General features: G+C 47.4%; 6 protein-coding genes across 6 annotated transcripts; 3 read left to right on the top strand and 3 right to left on the bottom strand.

Annotated features, from left to right (window-relative positions):
- Positions 1-1,077: 1,077 nt before the first annotated feature.
- Positions 1,078-2,791, top strand: GLAREA_06987 (MFS general substrate transporter; the record flags this gene model as incomplete). Its single annotated transcript, XM_008080935.1, has 3 exons — positions 1,078-1,270; positions 1,319-2,379; positions 2,432-2,791. The coding sequence occupies 3 exons, from the start codon at positions 1,078-1,080 to the stop codon at positions 2,789-2,791; spliced, it is 1,614 nt and encodes a 537-aa protein (XP_008079126.1).
- Positions 2,792-5,183: 2,392 nt separating this feature from the next.
- GLAREA_06986 (alpha/beta-Hydrolase) lies at positions 5,184-6,685 on the bottom strand (the record flags this gene model as incomplete). Its single annotated transcript, XM_008080934.1, has 2 exons — positions 5,184-5,702; positions 6,062-6,685. The coding sequence occupies 2 exons, from the start codon at positions 6,683-6,685 to the stop codon at positions 5,184-5,186; spliced, it is 1,143 nt and encodes a 380-aa protein (XP_008079125.1).
- A 929-nt stretch (positions 6,686-7,614) lies between these two features.
- Positions 7,615-8,658, bottom strand: GLAREA_06985 (Aromatic compound dioxygenase; the record flags this gene model as incomplete). The annotated part of the gene is made up of 3 exons (XM_008080933.1): positions 7,615-7,869; positions 7,920-8,355; positions 8,405-8,658. The coding sequence occupies 3 exons, from the start codon at positions 8,656-8,658 to the stop codon at positions 7,615-7,617; spliced, it is 945 nt and encodes a 314-aa protein (XP_008079124.1).
- A 974-nt stretch (positions 8,659-9,632) lies between these two features.
- Positions 9,633-10,861, top strand: GLAREA_06984 (3-carboxy-cis,cis-mucoante lactonizing enzyme; the record flags this gene model as incomplete). Its single annotated transcript, XM_008080932.1, has 4 exons — positions 9,633-9,776; positions 9,825-9,933; positions 9,981-10,454; positions 10,500-10,861. The coding sequence occupies 4 exons, from the start codon at positions 9,633-9,635 to the stop codon at positions 10,859-10,861; spliced, it is 1,089 nt and encodes a 362-aa protein (XP_008079123.1).
- Positions 10,862-11,436: 575 nt separating this feature from the next.
- Positions 11,437-13,116, top strand: GLAREA_06983 (alpha/beta-Hydrolase; the record flags this gene model as incomplete). Its single annotated transcript, XM_008080931.1, has 1 exon — positions 11,437-13,116. One exon carries the CDS (start codon positions 11,437-11,439, stop codon positions 13,114-13,116), a length of 1,680 nt encoding a protein of 559 aa, XP_008079122.1.
- Positions 13,117-14,463: 1,347 nt separating this feature from the next.
- Positions 14,464-18,331, bottom strand: GLAREA_06982 (uncharacterized protein; the record flags this gene model as incomplete). Its single annotated transcript, XM_008080930.1, has 2 exons — positions 14,464-18,004; positions 18,126-18,331. 2 exons carry the CDS (start codon positions 18,329-18,331, stop codon positions 14,464-14,466), a joined length of 3,747 nt encoding a protein of 1,248 aa, XP_008079121.1.
- Between the last annotated feature and the right edge of the window lie 1,394 nt (positions 18,332-19,725).

Here is a 19,725-nt window from a genome sequence, read left to right as displayed (position 1 = left end):
CACTTCTCGCGTACCCTTTTGGGGAGGCTTCATCACGTTATTTTGGCAGCAAGAAAAGTTTTCTCAGACTGAAATGGCGTGTGTACCTCCGGTTCGTGGCATCGTGCTCACACACACATGTCACTCGGAGTGGTTGGGCCGGATTCCTATCAGTATCTCGACTGTCGACTTGCGCAGATTGGGTACGAGGATACAAGACGGCACAGAGATGCATTTGTTTCCAGATCAAGCTTAACGAGGACTATTATTCTCAAACCCTTTGGGCCGTCGTGCGATTAAAGTACATTTATGGTAATCCCGCAAAGTAGCAGTGGATAGTTCGGGAGCGAACCGATCGGTGCATGGTTTGAAAATTCCTCCTAATCTAAACTGGCGATACATTCGTGACTTTGAGATTAAGTATACCCTGAACAAAACAGGTACACATGGTCTACAAAGTACACAATGCATGCCTAGAAAGTGGCTAGACGTCTCCTCTAGAGTGCCGGTTCCCAAGTCTCGCTATTTTGAATTTAACCGTGAACGGTTTCTCCTCGCGTAGTGGCGGGTAATTCAGGCTGAATGCAAAAATGTCCTCTCGTCAGCCAAAAAGGCTTAGCTCACGATCCGTGGCGTGGAGTGGTCATCTCCACGTATCAGAAACCTGGCACAAGCAGATCTTGTTCGACCAACAACTGGCTTATGCCCGAAGGCTTCGGATGGCTTAAGCGCCTCGCGCCTCTCCATGGGGTATCGCCTTGGGGTAAATGGGGGGATGCTGGGGTATTCCCAGGATGTGTCGCCGAGGAGGCTCCCCACTCAACACGCGATTAGAACAAATTCGAACAAGTGGATATGGCCAGCTTGGGAAAAGAAGACCCAGAACCGCGGCTACACTTTGACATGAGATCTACAGAGTCTAAGGGCGGATAAATGGGTGGAGGGAGGAAGGGATGGGTACATTGCGTCTCATGGGTGTATGGACCCATAGCTTGATATAAAGCTGATCCGAATTCCTCGACTTTTTTTCGATTCTGCATCGAGGCATCAGTCCACGTTCGACAGGAAGTTGTTCATTCTCTACAGACAGCCGCCAATATGCCGTTCTACACATCATCAAAAGACACCTTCGAGGTGGGAGGACGCGAGTTTCCTCGAGTAACATGGTACAAAGAGCCAGGAATGAGGTCTCTTTACATTGCCCTCATGTTCGCCGTTCTCACATCCGCAACCAACGGTTACGATGGTTCCATGATGAACGGTCTCCAGGCACTGGATGAGTGGAAAGCTTGTGAGTTATTTGGTTTTATGTCACATTGAATAACACTGACAGTAATAGCTTTCAACAACCCCAACGCCGCCACTCGAGGTCTCCTCAACGCCATTATGTCTGTCGGTTCCATCGTCGCTCTGCCAATCACCCCATACATCGCCGATATCTTTGGCCGAAGAATTGGTGTCATCACCGGTTGTGTTATCATGATTGTCGGTGTCGTTCTTCAGTCGATCGGTATCAACATCGAAATGTTCATTGCCTCCAGATTCTTCATCGGATTCGGTGTTGCCATTGCCCACGGAGCTGCACCACTTCTCATTGCTGAGTTGACTCACCCCCAGCACAGAGCCATTTTCACCACCATCTACAACTCTACCTGGTACTTTGGTTCCATCGTCGCTGCTTGGCTCACATATGGAACCTTCAAGATCGACTCCGCCTGGTCATGGAGAATTCCATCCATGGTTCAAGCCGCACCATCCGTTATTCAATTGGTTGCTATCTGGATGGTCCCAGAATCCCCACGTTATCTGATCGCCAAGGGCAAAGATGAGCAAGCTCTTAACATTCTCGCCAAGGCACATGCCCGTGGAAACATTGAGGATGAGCTCGTCCAGATCGAATACCGTGAAATCCGTGACACCATCAAGCTCGAGCAAGAATACGAGAGCAACGGATGGGTTGAGCTCTTCAAGACCAAGGGTAACCGCCGTCGTCTCATCATTCTCGTATCTCTCGGTTTCTTCTCCCAGTGGTCTGGTAACGGACTCGTTTCCTACTACATGGACGATGTTCTCAAGGGCGCCGGTGTCTTGGATCCTCAACTCAGACTCGAAATCAACGGTATCCTCAACATCATCAACTTCGCCACCGCTCTTACCATGTGTTTCTTCATCGACAAATTCGGTCGTCGTCCATTGTTCTTGTTCGCTACCGGTGGTATGCTCATGGCTTTCGTCGCCTGGACCATCGCCGCTGCTCAATTCGTCAAGACTGCCGTCAAGGCCGCCGGAACCGCCGAGATCTTCTTCATCTTCTTGTACTACGTATTCTACAACTCTGCCTGGTCCGGACTTCTTGTCGGTTACGGTGTTGAGATTCTCCCATACAAGCTCCGTGCAAAGGTAAGCTCCCTCGCTCCTCCCCATAAATCACACATACTAATTTACTCTCCAGGGTCTCACCATCATGTTCCTCGCTGTCGATCTCGCTCTCTTCTTCAACTCCTACGTCAACCCCGTCGCTCTCGACCACCTTGGCTGGAAATACTACATCGTCTACGACTGCTGGCTCGCATTCGAGCTCGGCATCGTCTACTTCTTCTTCATCGAGACCCGTAACACCCCACTCGAGGAGATCGTCAAGTACTTTGACGGCGAGGATGCGCTGCTCGGTGGAAACCTCGCTACCCAGAAAGCCAAGGAGCTGCTCCAGGAAGACGGTATCCATGACGAGAAGATGGCTACCAGCGCTCACCACAGAGAGGTCTCGGCGACTAACTCTCACGAGGAAAGTCCACGAAATGAGAAGATCTAGAGGTGTGCATTTAGAGGGTTGTGCTAAGAGGGGTTTGTGGTCGTGTGGTGTGGTATTTTAATTGAGATAATATGATATCCCTTCGTTTGAATCGTAAATTTACATTCATCATAATTCTTTGCTTCATATCAAAATCCTCTCTCCAAAATTTCCTATCCTTCTTTCTAACCTCATTCGTGGAAACAACCCCCACGCCAACCCTGGTCCAACTAAATCTCACTGCATATGCTATGATTCCACATCGGTAATATACACGGCCGCCAAGCACCCTTCCCTATTTAATATTCCGATATTCAATATCGACCAAGCATCTCCCCTGCATCTATGTATATTATTATCGCGGTATTAATTTCACATCGCATTTTTTTGGTGAAACAATATCCATCGCGAAATTCGATATTCAATCACGGCTTACACCGAAAAAATCTTCAACGCCAATTTCGATCCTTGATACGTCGCACATGTTTATTTAGCCTACAGATTAGCCACGTCCCGAGCCGGGAATGGATTTCGATTTCGGGATGTGGATATATTAAGGGGAGCGAGATCCGGGAGGGAATTAGCTGAATGGAATTAATAGTTCCTTCGCGCTCATGGTTATGTGGATATTGGTATGGTACGAGCTACGGCTTTGGGATGCTGGAAAGAGAAGTGTGAATTAAGGAAATTACTTGTATAACTTAGAAATGCGTTCTCGACACCCCGAGGGGCTGATGGTTTAATACGAAACGGTGATTTTGTATGGCAAAACTGTGGGGATTTAGAGAGAGGTCTTTGAAAATACCTTTTGACGAGAGGCGTAGTCTCCTCAAGCTCAGAATTTATGTTTTCTACCTAAAAGAAACTCTTGTTACTAGGTATGCCTAATATATCGATGTCGTTCGAAGTCACATCTAGACAACTTAGAGCGAACACAACTTTAAGATTTGTTAATATTAACACGGTATTAAATTCACATCTTACTCATATTATTTGATGAATTACTCGATGAAGTAAATTCGATCCAAGATCTACTGCGCTTAGATGAGGAGGTACTTCCGGAAGCGAAGGAAGGGCGCTTCAGGCTATAGGGACGTCCCGAGCCGGGAGTGAATGTTGGGAGATGTTGTTTGTCTAGCGAGATGCCATAGATTAAGGGGCGTGGCTACGGCAAGGAGATCCGAGAAGAGCCTCATAAGTAAGATGTACAGGCTGATAAACATAGGTCTATGTTCCGAATACAGTATTCTTATGAGTTTATATTATACCCTGTAAAGTACCTTTGGTTAACATAAACGTATCTAGTGACGATAGAACTTTATAATATAGATCAAAACGGTACGTAGAGAGACTTGTAGAAAATCGTGGTTATAAGCTGTAAGTACTTAATAGCTTGATATTTAGAATACTTGGATGTAAATAAGTGAGGGCTTCTTAACTGCTGATTTGTTTACAGAATCTATAGTTCTGACTAGATGGTAAGAATCCTTGGTGTCGTTTCTAATGGGGTTGGCTAGAGATGGGATGCTGTAACTCTTTATGTGGGTTGTTGAATTGCGGTTGTGGGTAGTGGTTGGGATGGGATTTTGGCGAGGAATGAAATAGTAGGGGAGATATTGAGGGGGTGCTTGTGGGATTTGGAGCCACGTTGGAAGAGGGATGAATGCGGGGTTAAAGATCTTGTACTAAAAGCAAAAGATACATTATAATTACTAGCGGTTAGTACCGTTCCTACCCCCTGAATTATACACTTTTATTGCTTATTATACTTAAAACGTCCGATGGATATCCATCGTATCCGCTAACCTCCTCATCTCCTTTCCCGTCGGGAGCTCTTCGACTCGATCGTAGAAACCCTTGGGAATCACGTATGTAGAGGGGCGTTATCGTGCCATGATTCGGGGATTGGTGGTTTCGGAGGACATGGCTGGAGTTTGTGATGAAGAATAATGAATGGTATGAAACAAAGGAGATGGGATGGATCGATGGGTTAGGGGATGGGATGTTTGTTGACTGAATGTATGGTTTTTTAGTATATTATATTGCAACTCGTAAGCAATCAACGGGTTTCTAGCTAAACTTACTTACTTCTATATCATGAGTTTGAAATTATCATGGTCTATCGCCCTACTTAGGGCTATTCCCTATATCCACCCACATTCCCTAAATCCTCATTGCGCATCTCATATCCCCTATCCTCTCTTCCGTTTCCCTCACAACCCTCCGTCCGATCCTGTACATTCTTACGCATATTTGTAAAATCACATCTAACTTCTTACAGGGTTCTAAACTCGTAAACTTGAATAGTAAGACCCATTTTCCCACCCCATTTTGATCCTCGACCTTCCCACCTATACCACACTCCCATCTCCACCTGCATCTCCCCCTTAGACCCCGCAATCTCATCCACACCTCACTTCCTCCCCAACAACCACCCCACCCCTCTAACCGAATCCTCCACAAACGCCCTACTCCCCTCCATCTCAGGGAAATTCGTCCAGAAATAATGGCCCACGCCCGGATAAACATCCAGACGCGTCTCCACACCACTTTCCTCCCTCAAGATGCGCTCATAGATCAAACCCTCATCTCTTAAGGGATCAAGTCCACAGACCTGGAAATACGCTGGTGGAAGCCCTTTGAATCCCTGCTCGGTGGAGTGGTTCAGGAAGGGCACGAAGAGAGGAGACGAGATGGGAGCGTGGAACCCGAGACGGCGGTAGATGGGGACGAGGAGGGAGAGCGGGAGGGGATAGAGGAGGGCGCGGAAGAAGAGGGTGAGGGGTGTGAAGAGGGGGCCGAGATGAGGGATGAGTTTGAGGATTGGGTCGGAGGAGGGGGTGACGAGGGGGTGGGAGAGGTATTCGTTGCGGTATTTGGAGGGGATGTGGGAGGGTGGGAGGAAGCAGGTTATTGCTGGGACGCAGAGGTACTAGGTTTTGTTAGTAAGTTTCGTTGTGGAGGAGGTGTTATCTCTAGATGGTTTTGAGCGCTCAGTTGAGTTGGTCGAGTGATGTAAATGAGTTGGGTTGGTTCAGTTGAAAAGATCGACGATTATATCAACTCACACAACTCTTTAAACCTTGAGTGTGAGATGAAACGGAGTTGGGGTGAGTCGAGAAGATCGTCGGACATCTCAACTCAAGTACTCATAAACGGTTGAGTTTAAGTTGAGATGACTTAAGAACCTTCTCTAAACCAACTCAACTCAACCCCCAAATACCCAAAAACACCCCGACTAATTCCCCTCCCCCTCCTCCAAAACTCCAAAACCCAAAAAAACCAACTCACCTGCCCACTCAACTTCCAACCCACCCCCCGATCCCTCGCCCTAACCGCCAACACAGCAGCAATATTCCCCCCCGCCGACCCTCCCCCAACCACAAACCCCTTCTCCAACTCCACCCCCAGTTCCAGCGTATGCTCCGCACACCACACAAGCGCATCCCACGCATCCTCAATCCACGTGGGGAACGGATATTCAGGCGCAAGTCTGTACTCGACATTCACGCATACGGCGCCCAAATCTCTACTAAACAGTCGACAGTTGACTTCTTCGTCGCTGAGGTCGCCCATGCCCCAGCCACCTTCGTGGAACATGACTATTAAGGGCCTCGACTCGTCCTCACCTCCTGGTTTTGTATTTACGGGAGTGTAGATGCGAATTGTGATTTCCGCCCCGTTACGTACGGGAATACGAAGATCTCTCTCGAGAACCTCGGGGATCGGACCGGGGAGATATCTCAACGGCCATTTCTCTCTCAAGATAGCGGCGCGATGGGCGCGGAGGTCTTGATATGAGAGACTGGAGAGATTGGGGGGGTTAGTGAAGCGAGGGTCCTTTTTGAGGGCGGAGAGGAGGGCGGGGGAGGGGATGGAGAGGGAGTTGAGGTAGGCTTTTGTTCGTGGTGGCATGGTGGGTTGTAAGTTGTGAGGATGAAAAAGGTGTAGAGGGTGAAAGTGAGTTGAGGTTATAAAGTTCGGTTATCTGAGTAGGAGGCTGGCTTACTCAGCTTATATGTCTCACCTCACCTGGGCAGTTGAGATGCAAATATTTATTTTCCCTTACAATGTTTAAAAGAAATGAAAATGTATCACGTAAATAAATGAGCTTATGTTGTTCCAGACCAAATATAAACACCTAGAAATCTTAGTTAGTAGTACTAACTTTATCCCACCTTATAATCATCACAAACTCGGTACCACACCTACCATTCCACCCTTACCTTAATAAACTCCCTCTCCCTCAAATCAATACGTATCAACATCCCACCTGAATAAAAAGGCAAACTTCACTTACCATATCTTTTTAAATTCTCTACCCCCTCCAAATACCATCTCCGATACCCTCCCTATTTTCCAGTTCCACAACCATCAGCCTCACCCAGTCATCACTGTCAGCATGTCCCTTCTTATTTTCGCATAACATAAAGAATAAGCTTTCTCGTATCGACGTTGCACACAGGTGTGACAAGATATGCATTCGGAGCTGTAAAGTAACTTGCCCATCACCTTCCCACACCGCCGGCAAAAAGTCTCTCTAAGTGCGGATGTTGGTGGAAGGGAGGCTGAACGTAGGGGAATGGAAATGTAAGGTAGGTAGATGCGTCCACATGGATCCAGTCGAAAACAATAAATCTTCAAGAAAGATTGGAAAAATAGCCGTATAGTCAATTCTCTTCATTTATTCATAAACCACAATAGCCAACGCCCCATGCAACCCATATGTACAATCAAAGCCAGCCCTAAGCTAAGCAAAAAAGTGGTATTCACACCAAAACTCCCTCACATCAATCACAAGATCTACTTTTCCCCGTTACACCGCCTTATCGTGCAACTGCCCCTCAAAGTCTCGCCTGTCCAGACGTCTGATCCATCAAACCGATAGTAGTTTGCGATACCGGGGAAATGCCATCATAGTTCTTTGGTGCGAGCTTGACGCTATATTCCAAGTCCAGCTTTGCATTTGGGTCTCCTTCTCTTGGGGTGAAATCGATGACGAGGTCGTCTTTGACGGCGTAGACGGTGTCGGTTGCGAGATATGGGTCGTCTTTGGGGAAGATTTGGGTGGTTACTGGTTTGTAGTCGTCATGGGTGATCTGTGGAATGTTAGTTGGATGCAGATCGGTGACTATGTGTGATTGCTTACCATAAGATGAATGTGAGCTGGTCGCATAGGATGACGATCCAAAAGCTTGAGGAGAACACCAGCTGGTCCATCAGTTGGCAGAGAGTAGGCGGTTGGCTTCAGCATATAAAAGTGATATTCTCCATTCGCATCTGTTCGGAACTTTCCTCGCAAGTTGTTGTCGCTCTGGTTTTCTGGGTCTTGGAAATCGTATTTTCCGTTTGCTGATGCTTGCCAGATGTCGAAAATGGCATTTGGAATACCCTTTCCAGTGACCATATCAATAACCTTTCCGTGCATCAACGCCGGCTTCCCTAATGGCGCTGGATCTTGGATGATGCTACCACCAAGCTCGCGGAATGGTGCATTTGGTGACCAGAAAGGACCGAGAATTGAGGAGGATGTAGGTGCGATAGTACCGTCGGTGACTAGCTTGTGTGCAATCTCATCGACGAGGCTGCTTCTGTTAGTGGAAATTGCAGGATAAACAGGTTGCAAGTGCTTACGATTCAAGACCGATGACATCTGAGATACGCTGACCCTCATTTCTGATGGGTGTGCTGGCTTGTCCAATAGAGTTGATGAAGTGAACACCCAACATCCATTCGTCGACGGTTAATTCGACCTCACGAGCAAAGTCGTGGATGTGCTTGATCAGACTTCCTAGGACGACGCGGTTCCGATCTGAGCATTTCGGGCCAATGGTGTTGAGAACATGCTCGGTGAACTTGGGATCGAACTTTTCTTGTTGAGCAGGCATTTTGATGTTGTTGATAGCGGAGGTTTGTTGCTGTATTTGGTCGTTCTCTTTGGTTGTTGTGCTTGGTGGGGTGGTTTGTAGATGCCTTGGTGGGGTAATTGAGATGGAGATTTGAAGATGGGAGGAATGAAATTGTGGAGGAAAGATTGATTGACTGTGAATCCTACCTGGGAGATCTTCTCCTAATATACTGACCGGGTCCAGACACGTCAAAGGCAATAGTCAGCGGCCATAACATTGCTACCCCTCCTAACGCCTTGAGCGGTCTCATGAACGGCATAGCGGCAGCTCAATCGGCTTCTAGAGCCGAGTGAGGGAAGTCTGTCGAGGATATTTTGAACGCGTTGGCGGTCCAGGGCAGTCCACATGGCAGTTGCGCGAATGATGGGTCAGATCAGCAAGGCGGTGAAAGGCTCAATTGAGTGGGAGGCCGTATAAGGGATATCTTTTCTGCCAGCTTTGCCGGGTATGACTTTACCCGCCGTCCCCCTTCTCCAGATTTCTGGCTCCCCACTACGATTCAACCGCGACTTACCGGCCAATCACCGAGTGCCCCACCTGGATTCCGTTTGTCTTGGGTACGTACCAAGACGTCCTTTCGAATTGCATCAACATTTTTGGACATTTTTCATTTTGCTTGTACGTGCTTACTCTCAAAGCCGAGACACGACTTTGACTTTTGGTTACAATCTTACTCATCAAAGCATTCCTGGTATTACATCAATTGAACTGGAGTCCGCCGAATTGCCCGTTTTTGGATATCAGTCGGGTGACTCTGGCAGCTAACCGTGCTTGCCATAATTCAGTAGCTGACTATTGCACAATCATTGCGCTGCAAAGAGCTATACGGCCGTAAAGTCCGGTGTCTTTACCGACATTGGTCAAGTATAGACTTTTGAGACTTACTCTAGGAGGATTTTGGATTTGTCTCTGGACCTTGAATGCAGAGGCTATCTCCTCTACCAAGACGCAAAATGCTTCACCATTTGATGGTTGGGACGTGGACTCCGCCTGGTGCCATATTCACATTTGAATTTGATGATGAGGCATTGACCTTGAAAATGATCAAGCGAACTTCAATTCCTGAAGATGAACCAATTTCATGGATGACCTTTAATGTGAGCAATGACTTGAGGATTGCAAGAACATAGGCTGATGGAGCGTAGCATAAGCGGAATACCATATATGGAGCAGCTATGAAGAAGTGGTCAAGTTACACTGTCAAAAGTCCAACGGAGATTATTCACAAAGCATCACATCCAATGGGTCATTCTCGTAAGTTCTTTAATGATATCACCTGACTATTAGTAACAACTTCACAGCATTAGCAGCAAGTCCAGAAACAAACACTCGAGCAATCTTCGTTCTGGCTGCACACAAGCCACCGTATCATGTATACGGAAACCCGTTCTATGATCACGCGGGTTGGGGTAATATCTTCTCAACTGATCAACACGGAGCGCTAGAAAAATGTGTTCAAAACTATGAGTATATGCCAATCACTGGAATTCATGGCATGGTATTCGATGAAAGTGAGACATATCTTTACTCTGCGGATTTACGTGGAAACAAAGTATGGACACACAAGAAAGATCCAGAAACGGGTCATCTGACGTTGGCAAATTGTGTTGAAGCTCCTGGTCCCAAAGATCATCCTCGCTGGGTTGCAATCCATCCATCAGGAAAATATCTCTATGTTCTAATGGAAGCTGGAAACCGTCTTGCAGAATATGTCATTGATGAGTCCACACACTTTCCCGTTTTCACACATAAAGCATACCCTCTCATCCCACCAGGTACTTAGCCCCTTTCCAACTCGGCTAATCCACTAACACTGACAGGAATCCCAAACGTCAATGGAAAAATGTACCGTTCAGATGTCTGCGCTCTCTCTTCAAGCGGCAAATACCTCTTCGCAACCTCAAGATCAAATGACTTCAAGGTGACTGGCTACATTGCTGCATTCGCTCTAGGTCCTTCAGGTCAAATCGAAAGACAAATCTGCTTAAATCCTACGCCAACAAGTGGAGGACATTCAAATGCCGTCAGTCCATGTCCGTGGAGTGACGAATACCTTGCTTTGACGGATGATCAGGAAGGATGGATTGAGATTTATAGATGGAAAGATGAGTTTCTGGGTAGGGTGGCTCATTGTGATGTCAAGGAGCCGGGATTTGGTATGAATGCTATTTGGTATGATTGAAACTAGATATAAGAATTGAATGATCCAATGAAACCAAATAATTTCATATTAATTCCTACAAACATGAGGGAAATATTAGACTCAAAATAAGTCGCTTCTCGATCTAAAGATATCAGGCTTGGCATCCAGGGGCAGATTCATTTCCCGCCCAAGCTTGCCGACCAGCTCCCCGCACTTCGTCTCCGTCCGGACCGTACCCCACCATGACAACCCATTTTAGGATAGTGGGGTCAATGGATGACCGACGAGCTGTTTGTACTTCGTCAAACCCTGAACAAACCACAGTGGAGAATCCGTGCATTACAGTCGGCTTTACCTTTTATAGTAACGATAAGTCAAATCCTCTACTTACTATTGGCCACAGAGCCCTTGTTTACCGTAACTTCTAGAAGACCCACTGTGGTTTATTCGGGGGTATACGAAGTATCACGGTTAAGTATTTTCCCTTTTCATTAATTCTCTAGTTTCTCATCTAAACATTGCAATTCGAATCGACCTGACGATATTGAACCTCAAACGGTATATCCATCGGCTGAGAAATCACATCATTGCCAATTCAACACCACAACACCATCATGGCACCTACACCCGGCATTCTCTACGTGACCATGCAGCCCAAACCCGGGCTGCCAGAAGAACAATTTCACGATTGGTACAACAATGAACACGGTCCTACAAGATTACGCCTAGATTTCTGCGAGAATGGCTTCAGATACCGCGCGAGTGATTTGGAGGGGGAGAAACCATCACAATCGAAACCGGAATGGATGGCTATATACGACATCACAGATATGGCCGAGTTGACAAAAGAGACGTATTTGCGACTTCGCGGGCCTCCAGTCAAGACTCAGCGAGAGGCGGATACGATGGCACAAATTCATGTTGATCGGAAGTTATATGAGTTTATAGAGAGTAGGGAATCGAAAGAATTCAAGAGGTTGGAACTTGTAGAAAATGAGGGGCGGGGAAATGTCATTGTTGCGGTGTTTTTGGATGTTAACGAGGGGATGACAGATCAATTGGATAGGTGGTATAAGGAGGAACATATCGACATGTTATCCAAAGTACCTGGATGGTTACGAACTCGACGATTCGTCACTTCCTCGATTGATCCGAAAGCTCCAAAGGAATATCTCGCACTGCATGAATATGCACCGGAGAATGGATTGGGAGGACCAGAATTCCAAGCTGTGACTTCGACGCCATGGACACAGGAGATTATGACGAAAGTGGTGAAGGATAAAAGGAGGAGGGTTTATGATTTATATTATACATTCGGCCCAGCACCGCGTCATCTCTCACCTAAACTCTCAGACTGGACATCAACAGACCCAACATCTCCCTTCCTAACTAAAATCCACTCAACAACACCCACCGACCTACCCACCGGCGCAATAGAATCCCACATCACCACCCCCGACGGCATCATCATCCCCTACATCCTCACCGGCTCCTCCTCCCCCTCCGCCCCCCTAATAGTCCTCTCCAACTCCATCCTCACAACCCCCACAATCTGGGACCCCTTCCTCACATCCTTCTTCTCCATCCCCTCCAACCAAAAATACCGCGTCCTGCGCTACTTCAAACGCGGTCGTTTCCCAGACTGCGGCACGCAACCCATAACAATCGACGTTCTCGCCGCCGACATCATCGCCCTCCTCGACGCTTTACGCGTTCCAAAGGCCGCAGCAGTCATAGGTGTATCCCTCGGGGGCTGCACAACCCTCAACCTCGCCCTCACCCACCCCGATCGACTCGAGAATTTCATATCCTGCGACACCTCCGCCGCCTCACCGCCCGGCAACGCCAAAGCCTGGGGCGAACGCATCGCCATCGCCTCATCCGAAGCCGCCATCTCCCCCTCGGGCCTCCCAATAGTAGGCCAGACCCTCGCCGAGAAAACCACACGTCGCTGGTTCGTCCCCGAGTCCTACTCTCATCCTGGCTTGGTAGGCAGATTAGAGGACGTGAAACAACAGGTCGCGACTAACTCCCTCGAGGGGTTCAAGAAGAGCGTGAATGCGCTTTTTGAGTATGATTTGAAAGCGAAGATGGAGGGGGGACGGGTGAGGGGCTGTTTTGTGGTGGGGGAGAAGGACGGGGTGTTGCCGGGGACGATGAGGGAGATGGCTGTGAGTTATGGTGGGAAAGGGGGGGCGAGATACGAGATCATTGAGGGAGCGGGACATTTGCCTATGGTTGAGAAACCTGGGGAGTTCGCTGAGGTGGTGACGAGTTTCCTACGGGGCTCGTAGACCCGTTATGTAGTATATAATAAGTCGAGAATATATTATTATACATAAAACTAGTCTCGTACTCAACAAAGGTTAAGAAACGTCCAGAACACGAAAGCTGACAGAGATCTCGCGTCATTTAAAAATATAGCATATACGGCTAAGCAAAGACTACCTTCTCACCAAGAAAACCCAACTAGGAGTCTAGAACCATGTAATTTTCTCCTCCTCTACCCCTACGTTCCCTGCCTAGTGTCGTGTAAATAGTAGTCATAGTTAGTAGTAGTTGGTATGAGTTAGTATTTATTTACTTACAGACACCTTTTCACCAAGAAACCCCAACTAGGAGTCTAGAACCATGCACTCTCCCTAACTCCCACACCCCCTAGTGTCTGTAAATACTAGCAGGTCCCAACTATTCCTTATTCCTCACTCACCTACCTACTTCCCTACTTCCCTACTCCCAACCCTCTCATCCCCTCCTAACCTCCCCTCCCAACCCCCCTCCCATTCACCCACCCATATAACAATCTATCTATCTATCCAAGATCCCCGACATACAATATAAAACCAACACAGAAATACAATTACAAACAAACAGAATTATCACATCCCATCCCATCCTATCACATCCACATTCCCCTCGTGAAAAAAAAAAAGAATTTCGTGATAACTGTATACGACTCGGACTAACCTCTTCCTCTTACTCTGATCCATCCCATACCACATTCAAACCATCTATACAACACTCAAACCCTATACACAGATATGGTAAATAGGGAAATGGTGTGTGTGGAATGATTAAGAAAAAAGAAAAAGAGGGGGAGGGGTGGGGACGGGAAATGTGTTAGGTGATAATACCTATCTGTATATGTTACACACGACCTCGGATTCACATACACACACGATCTTGAATTGACATATATATATACACGACCTCGGATTCACACACACACACACACAAACACTCACCCTCGGACTTCCACAACGAACGGTGCAGTCCGGACTCACTAGTCCAAGGAAAATCTTACTTACTCAAGAGTAGAGTACTTGACTCGTTACTTTCCCGAAATCATGAAAAGCCTATTTCATACGAAAAAGAAAGTCTTATTACGATAGACTTTGGTATTTAAAAAACACACCAACCAAACCAAAACACCAAAACTCCATTCCCCTAATCCGGTTCTGTACAAGAAAAAAACCCCCACCAAAGCCCAAAAGTATGTATATGCAAAAAAATGCCCATCGCTCGCTCGCTGATGCTTCATCGCCCCTTTCCCTTTCCAGTTCTTTCATATACAAGACCCCTCTCCTCCTCTCCTATTTACATACAATCCCCACCCCACTTTTCACACCCCAAAGATTGATCTAAAGATTGATAATGTCCATCTCACTCCAATCCGGTGGATTCCTCCCATACACCACCCGACATTTACTATCCAAACTCGCACCCACATTACTGATCCACACATTCTTGCCCGCCAACTCCCTCGTGCGTCTGATCTCATCATCCGAGACCCCCAAATCATCTCGAGGGATCCAGACCGTTGGTCTTCTGGCTCGGAGCGCGGCATGCATGAACGCGCGGCGGATAAGCACATTGCGTTCGTCGGCGTCAAGATCCTCAATCTCGTCGTGGAGATCACCGTAGAGGGCGTCTGCGATTTTCTTCTGTGCTTCGGTGTCTCTGTGGCGACGGCGACGACGGGTTTCGTGGTCCTTCTCGTTGTCGAAAGTTGCAGCGGCGAGTTTGCGGCCGGATTTCTTGGCCCAGGAGCCGGCGCCTTGGGCGACGGTTAGGGGGTTGAAGCGGGATTTGGAGGTACCGTTGAGACGAGACATTTCGATGTCGTCGGTATCCTTTGGTCCACTCTCGATGTCTTCGTCATCATCGACGTATCCGAGACGACGTGCTTGTGCTTTCTCGAAAACACGGTCGCGAATCTCTGCTTCGTCCTCAAAGGTGATTGGGAGATGGCGGAAGAGAGGACCGAATGAATCGTTCAAGAGGTATTGGTAGAGGATTGTCAAGAAGATGACAACAATCATAATGATTGCCTGTGGAGTACAAGTGACATTTCCGTCTTCGTCTCGTACCAAGAAGAACAATCCAACCATGCATACTTCCATCATATACAGTCCAGTAAAGGTCTGGTTGATAGCACGTGGATATAGTAACCCACCAGTATCAAGCTCAAACCGAGTCACATATACCATATTGTATCGATGTGCAACATAAAGTAAGCTGAAAGTGATGATGGCGAAAACGATAATGAGCGGTGCAACAACGCTGTAGATGATGGCAATGCAGGCGAAGTTGGTATAAACAGGGAAGAAGGTTCCCCACGTGATTGTTGGCAGGGTAGTGTTGCGAGTCCACTTTTGTCGAGCGGTGTTGTCGAATAGTTTCGGGAAGATGAACCACAGAATAAGAGTACCAATTTGAAGAAGAGTTCCCGAAGCAGTCGATAGAGCTTGTAGAATCATGTAAGAGAAGAAGTAGTTGGCAGCCTTTGGAAGTTGTACCGCAAGGGTTGATGGAACCGAAGTGATATTCTCAGTCGAGGCAGCCAGGAAAGAGGTGATACCTCCAGAAATGGACACAACCAGGAAAACTTGGACGAACAAAAATGCAAAATAGTATTTTTGTACAGAACCTTGCTTTTCCGAGCCTGTCTGTGCACCTTGGAAGAGGGCAAGAAAGTTCAGGATCAAAGGTACGAGAGCAAGCAAGATGGCCAAAGTCAAAGCTGGCAACACACCGGCAATACCTTGGAGGATATTGTCGGGAATCTTATTGAGCCAAGCGAGCCATGAATATTCATCAGCCAAGTTGGATAGTTGAGAAAGCGTCGCAGTCCAGGCAACGGGAAAAGCCCAAAGGATGACCATACCAGTGACAATTGCAGTGACAAGACCTGTTCTAGTCCATGCCTGCCACCATTTGATTGCCATATTTTCCCAGATGACGTCTTTTGGCGCGATTTCGACAGTTCTCGGTGCCATGTTCTTAGGCACGTGATGACTGACTGATTGACAAGCCATATGAGCAGCGGCTTGATGGTTGAATTGGATAAAGGCGGAAGTCATCAGAGGAAATCGCTCAGGCGACTTTTGATCCATCTCAATCTCCAAGTTCAATCGAGCCAGCTCAACACGGCAGTAATTGATGGTGTCAACTTTCTCGTTGATCCCAGGAATTCCAGGTAACCATGATGGCGTCCAGCTGAACTTGGCAATGGTGTACTTTGGCCGGTCTTTTTCCTTTAGATACTTTTTCCATTCCGCAGGCGTGGCATCCTCGTCATAATCTTCATTATGAGAAGGAGGATACTCGATTTCCTCCACTTTATCTCCAGAAGGAAAGAGGCCTTTGAATTTACCCCAAATTCCGACCTTCTCCTTCTCATCGCTAACACTTGGTTTTGAGCCGGTCGATGGTTTTCCATCGACTTGATTTAGAGGAAATTCATCACCATCCTCAAAGCCGGTAGGAATGGGCGAAGCGAAACCACCTCCTGGTGCTTTCCATAACTCCCACCAATGGGGCTGATTAGGGTCATCCCTCGCACCATCAGCTTCAAGTTCATAGTTGTGTCGGCGAGTTACGTTTCCTGGAAGCTTCATGCCACTGTTTACAGTGTTCAGGTTTCTCTCGCTTTGTGACGAATCGTTCGATGCTCGCTTCTTCTCGTTGTCGTCATCAGCACCATATGGACGTCCGGTATTCTGTTCTCGGAACCTTCCGTAGTGGTCATAAGCATCAGTATCGGGTAATGATCTCGCATCAATCTCTATAAAGCCGTTTGTGGTTTCGACTGTATTATCAAGATCTCTGCCAATGTTGCGAGTTCCACCGATGACAGTATCCCCTACCGCACCGAATCCTTTACCCACATTCTGACCAACAGCGCCGATGCCTTGACCAACTGCGGCTAAACCACCTCCAACAATGGGTAGCTTGAAGAGTCCTTTGCGATGATGAGGACCGGCATGCACGTGTTCGTCGGTTCTTTCATGGTCTTCCACCTCATCCAGAACATCGTCCATGGTATGCGGAACCTGATGCGGGTCTCCAGCACTTACACCACCACCACTTCTGGCAAGTCTCTGACCCTCTTCATCTTCGCGTCGTAACTTCTCTTCTCTATCTTCCTTGGTAGCCGACTTGGTTTTCGCCTTGTTAGCGTTTGCCTTTTCCTCTTTCTCCATCATCTTCTTCTGAGCCTTCTTTGCCTTTCGGATGAGTTCCGTTTGTGCGCCCTCCAAAACTTTACACATTTCATCTCGGCGATGGATTTTCTCCAGGAGAGCGCTGAAATCTCGATTGATCCAAACGTTACGAATTCCACCGGGGAAGACGTCGTAGAGACCTCTGAGAGCCTCCTCGCTCAACCACTTCTTGGGAATGGAGCTGACTAGAACGGTCGTGGCTGAAGCTCTCAATCGATGTTCGGCCGAGGTAAGGTAGTCTTGTCGGATTTTGATAAAGACTCGCAATTCGTTGAAAAACACCCCGCAGACCCAGCAGATAACAAACAATGCAAGAATAAGATGCGCCCAGTATCGATTCGTATGTGTTGGTCGAACATTTCCCCAAGCCAACTGATCCAATCCCGTTACATTTGCCTCGTTGGACCGCGAGCTGTTTCCGAATTCGAGAGCGTATGAGCCACCTCGACCGCCATTGTAGTTTAGTGGGAGGAGAATCGGGAGGACCACAACTCCGATAGGAACGAAGATAAAGAGCAGTGTTTGCAGGTATCGCAGGAAGAAGTACGCATCGAGACCGCACTTCTTGATCACTTCACGATCTCTGAATTGGAAGATGGCCACCAACCAGCCCCAAGGCGTTCGTGGGGGTGGTTCAGTTCGCTCTTTTTCGGGGACCAGATAGGTTTTCGGTTTGCTGGTAAGTAAGTTAGCAATGAATCACCTTGAGCTATTTGCGTGCTAGAAGAGGTTTGAATGATGGTAGATGATCAATGAGGGGCACCACATCGCCGCCAAGTCAGAACTGGAAAACTCACAAGATCCGCGCAATTTTATTCCTCAACAGAATAAACGCCAGCATTTGAATTCCAAAAATAACCAACGAAGTCACCAACGCCGTGACGAACGTGAGCAGACTGATGCCCTGCGAATTCTGCGCGGTACCAGCGCCTCCAGGGACCGAGCTGTTGGCCCCGGCCGACGAGGAGGTCGCCGTCGCTGCGCCTGTGGTCGTCGACGACATGATAACGATAAAGATGCTCGAACCAAAGAATGTCTATATGCGATGCGATCTAAAGGTAACGAAAGGAAAGGAAAGGAAAGCAGAAACCCTCATGTGCGTGCTAGTGGTGTATCCGACATGAAGCAAGGAAAGTGCGTTCGGTCGTGAACGGGGCAAGATCTTGGTTCTGATCTGATTGTGGCTTTCCCGGTTTGCAATGCACGAGGCAGGTGGTGTTGTGTTTTTGTTGCGGTGATGTGGATGGAAATACTTGCACGGGTGGGCAGCTGGAAATGAATCACGATTTCTTGGTTTGGGGATGGACAATCTGCAAGCCCAATCCGGTCGGGATGCGATGCAGGGAAACGAGTACGAATGGATCGTGAAAAAGCGCAGGACTAGCCTGTATGGAAAAATACGCTGTGTGTGAATGAAAAATAACCGTGATTCGTCGATTCTCCTGAATTGCCCCTGGTTGCCCGTTTCGTTTCAATCGCAAAATCAAGAGTTCGTTTGGTCTCCGACGTGCGCCTCCAAGTATCTTTCGTCGCTTCTTTGTGGTTTTGCCAGGTTCAGAGAGGAAATGCAGATGTGGTGGAGACATGGATAAGGGGTGCGCCAAGCATGACATCAACGCACAGGATTGGCCGGGTAAAGCGGAGCTCATTGGCTCGGCTCCCCACTCTGTTTCGCAAATCGCTGGTCGGCTTGCCACATGGCGCGTCCGCGTCTATGGGACAAGCTTAAACGGATTTTGGGGACGGTGATTGGTGCGACGTGTTTATGTTTCTTTGTTTCCAAACAAACGGAATAAACGCCAGAGAAACGAGTTGTCTAAAATTATCTTCATCATGGTTGGAGTTGCTTTGTTCTATTTCTGTAGAAAGCTTCCATATCAGCCTCATTCGTGCCACCACATATCGTGATTCACATCCCTTTGTTCGTGGCAATCGAAATAGACTCCCTTTATCTCTGCCATCTGACTCTTCCGATTTCGGCATAGGAACTAAAGCGTCTATTGTGATTTTGTACAAAAATCTTAATTTCAAAGACGACCGGAGTCACCACCGTTTAGGAAAGATACGAATACTTTAATTGTTGGGTAGTCATATTTGTACGAAATCCCCAGCTTGTTATACTCACCACAAAGGATGGCTGATTTGGTGCTTGCTAGCTACATTCAACTTATCACTATAAAAGTAGCTAATCACAGTTTACTTGACTCACTCAGAATTTTTCATTTCTAACTCAATCGCAAGTTAAGTTAATTCTCAAAAGCACATCGAGTTGACGTGAGTTTGTAGACTTTACATCATCCAAGTCAACTTCGCTAAACTCGATTATTCTCCAGCTTAACCCAACCCCACTCAAGCCATTCAACAAGTCAACACTAATAACAAGCACTAAAGGCAATT

This window comes from Glarea lozoyensis (genome assembly GCF_000409485.1).
Source record: "Glarea lozoyensis ATCC 20868 chromosome Unknown GLAREA14, whole genome shotgun sequence".
In the NCBI taxonomy this organism is placed as follows: Eukaryota; Fungi; Ascomycota; class Leotiomycetes; order Helotiales; family Helotiaceae; genus Glarea; species Glarea lozoyensis.
Note: the sequence above shows the minus strand (reverse complement) of the source record. Positions and strands in the feature narration are given on the sequence as shown.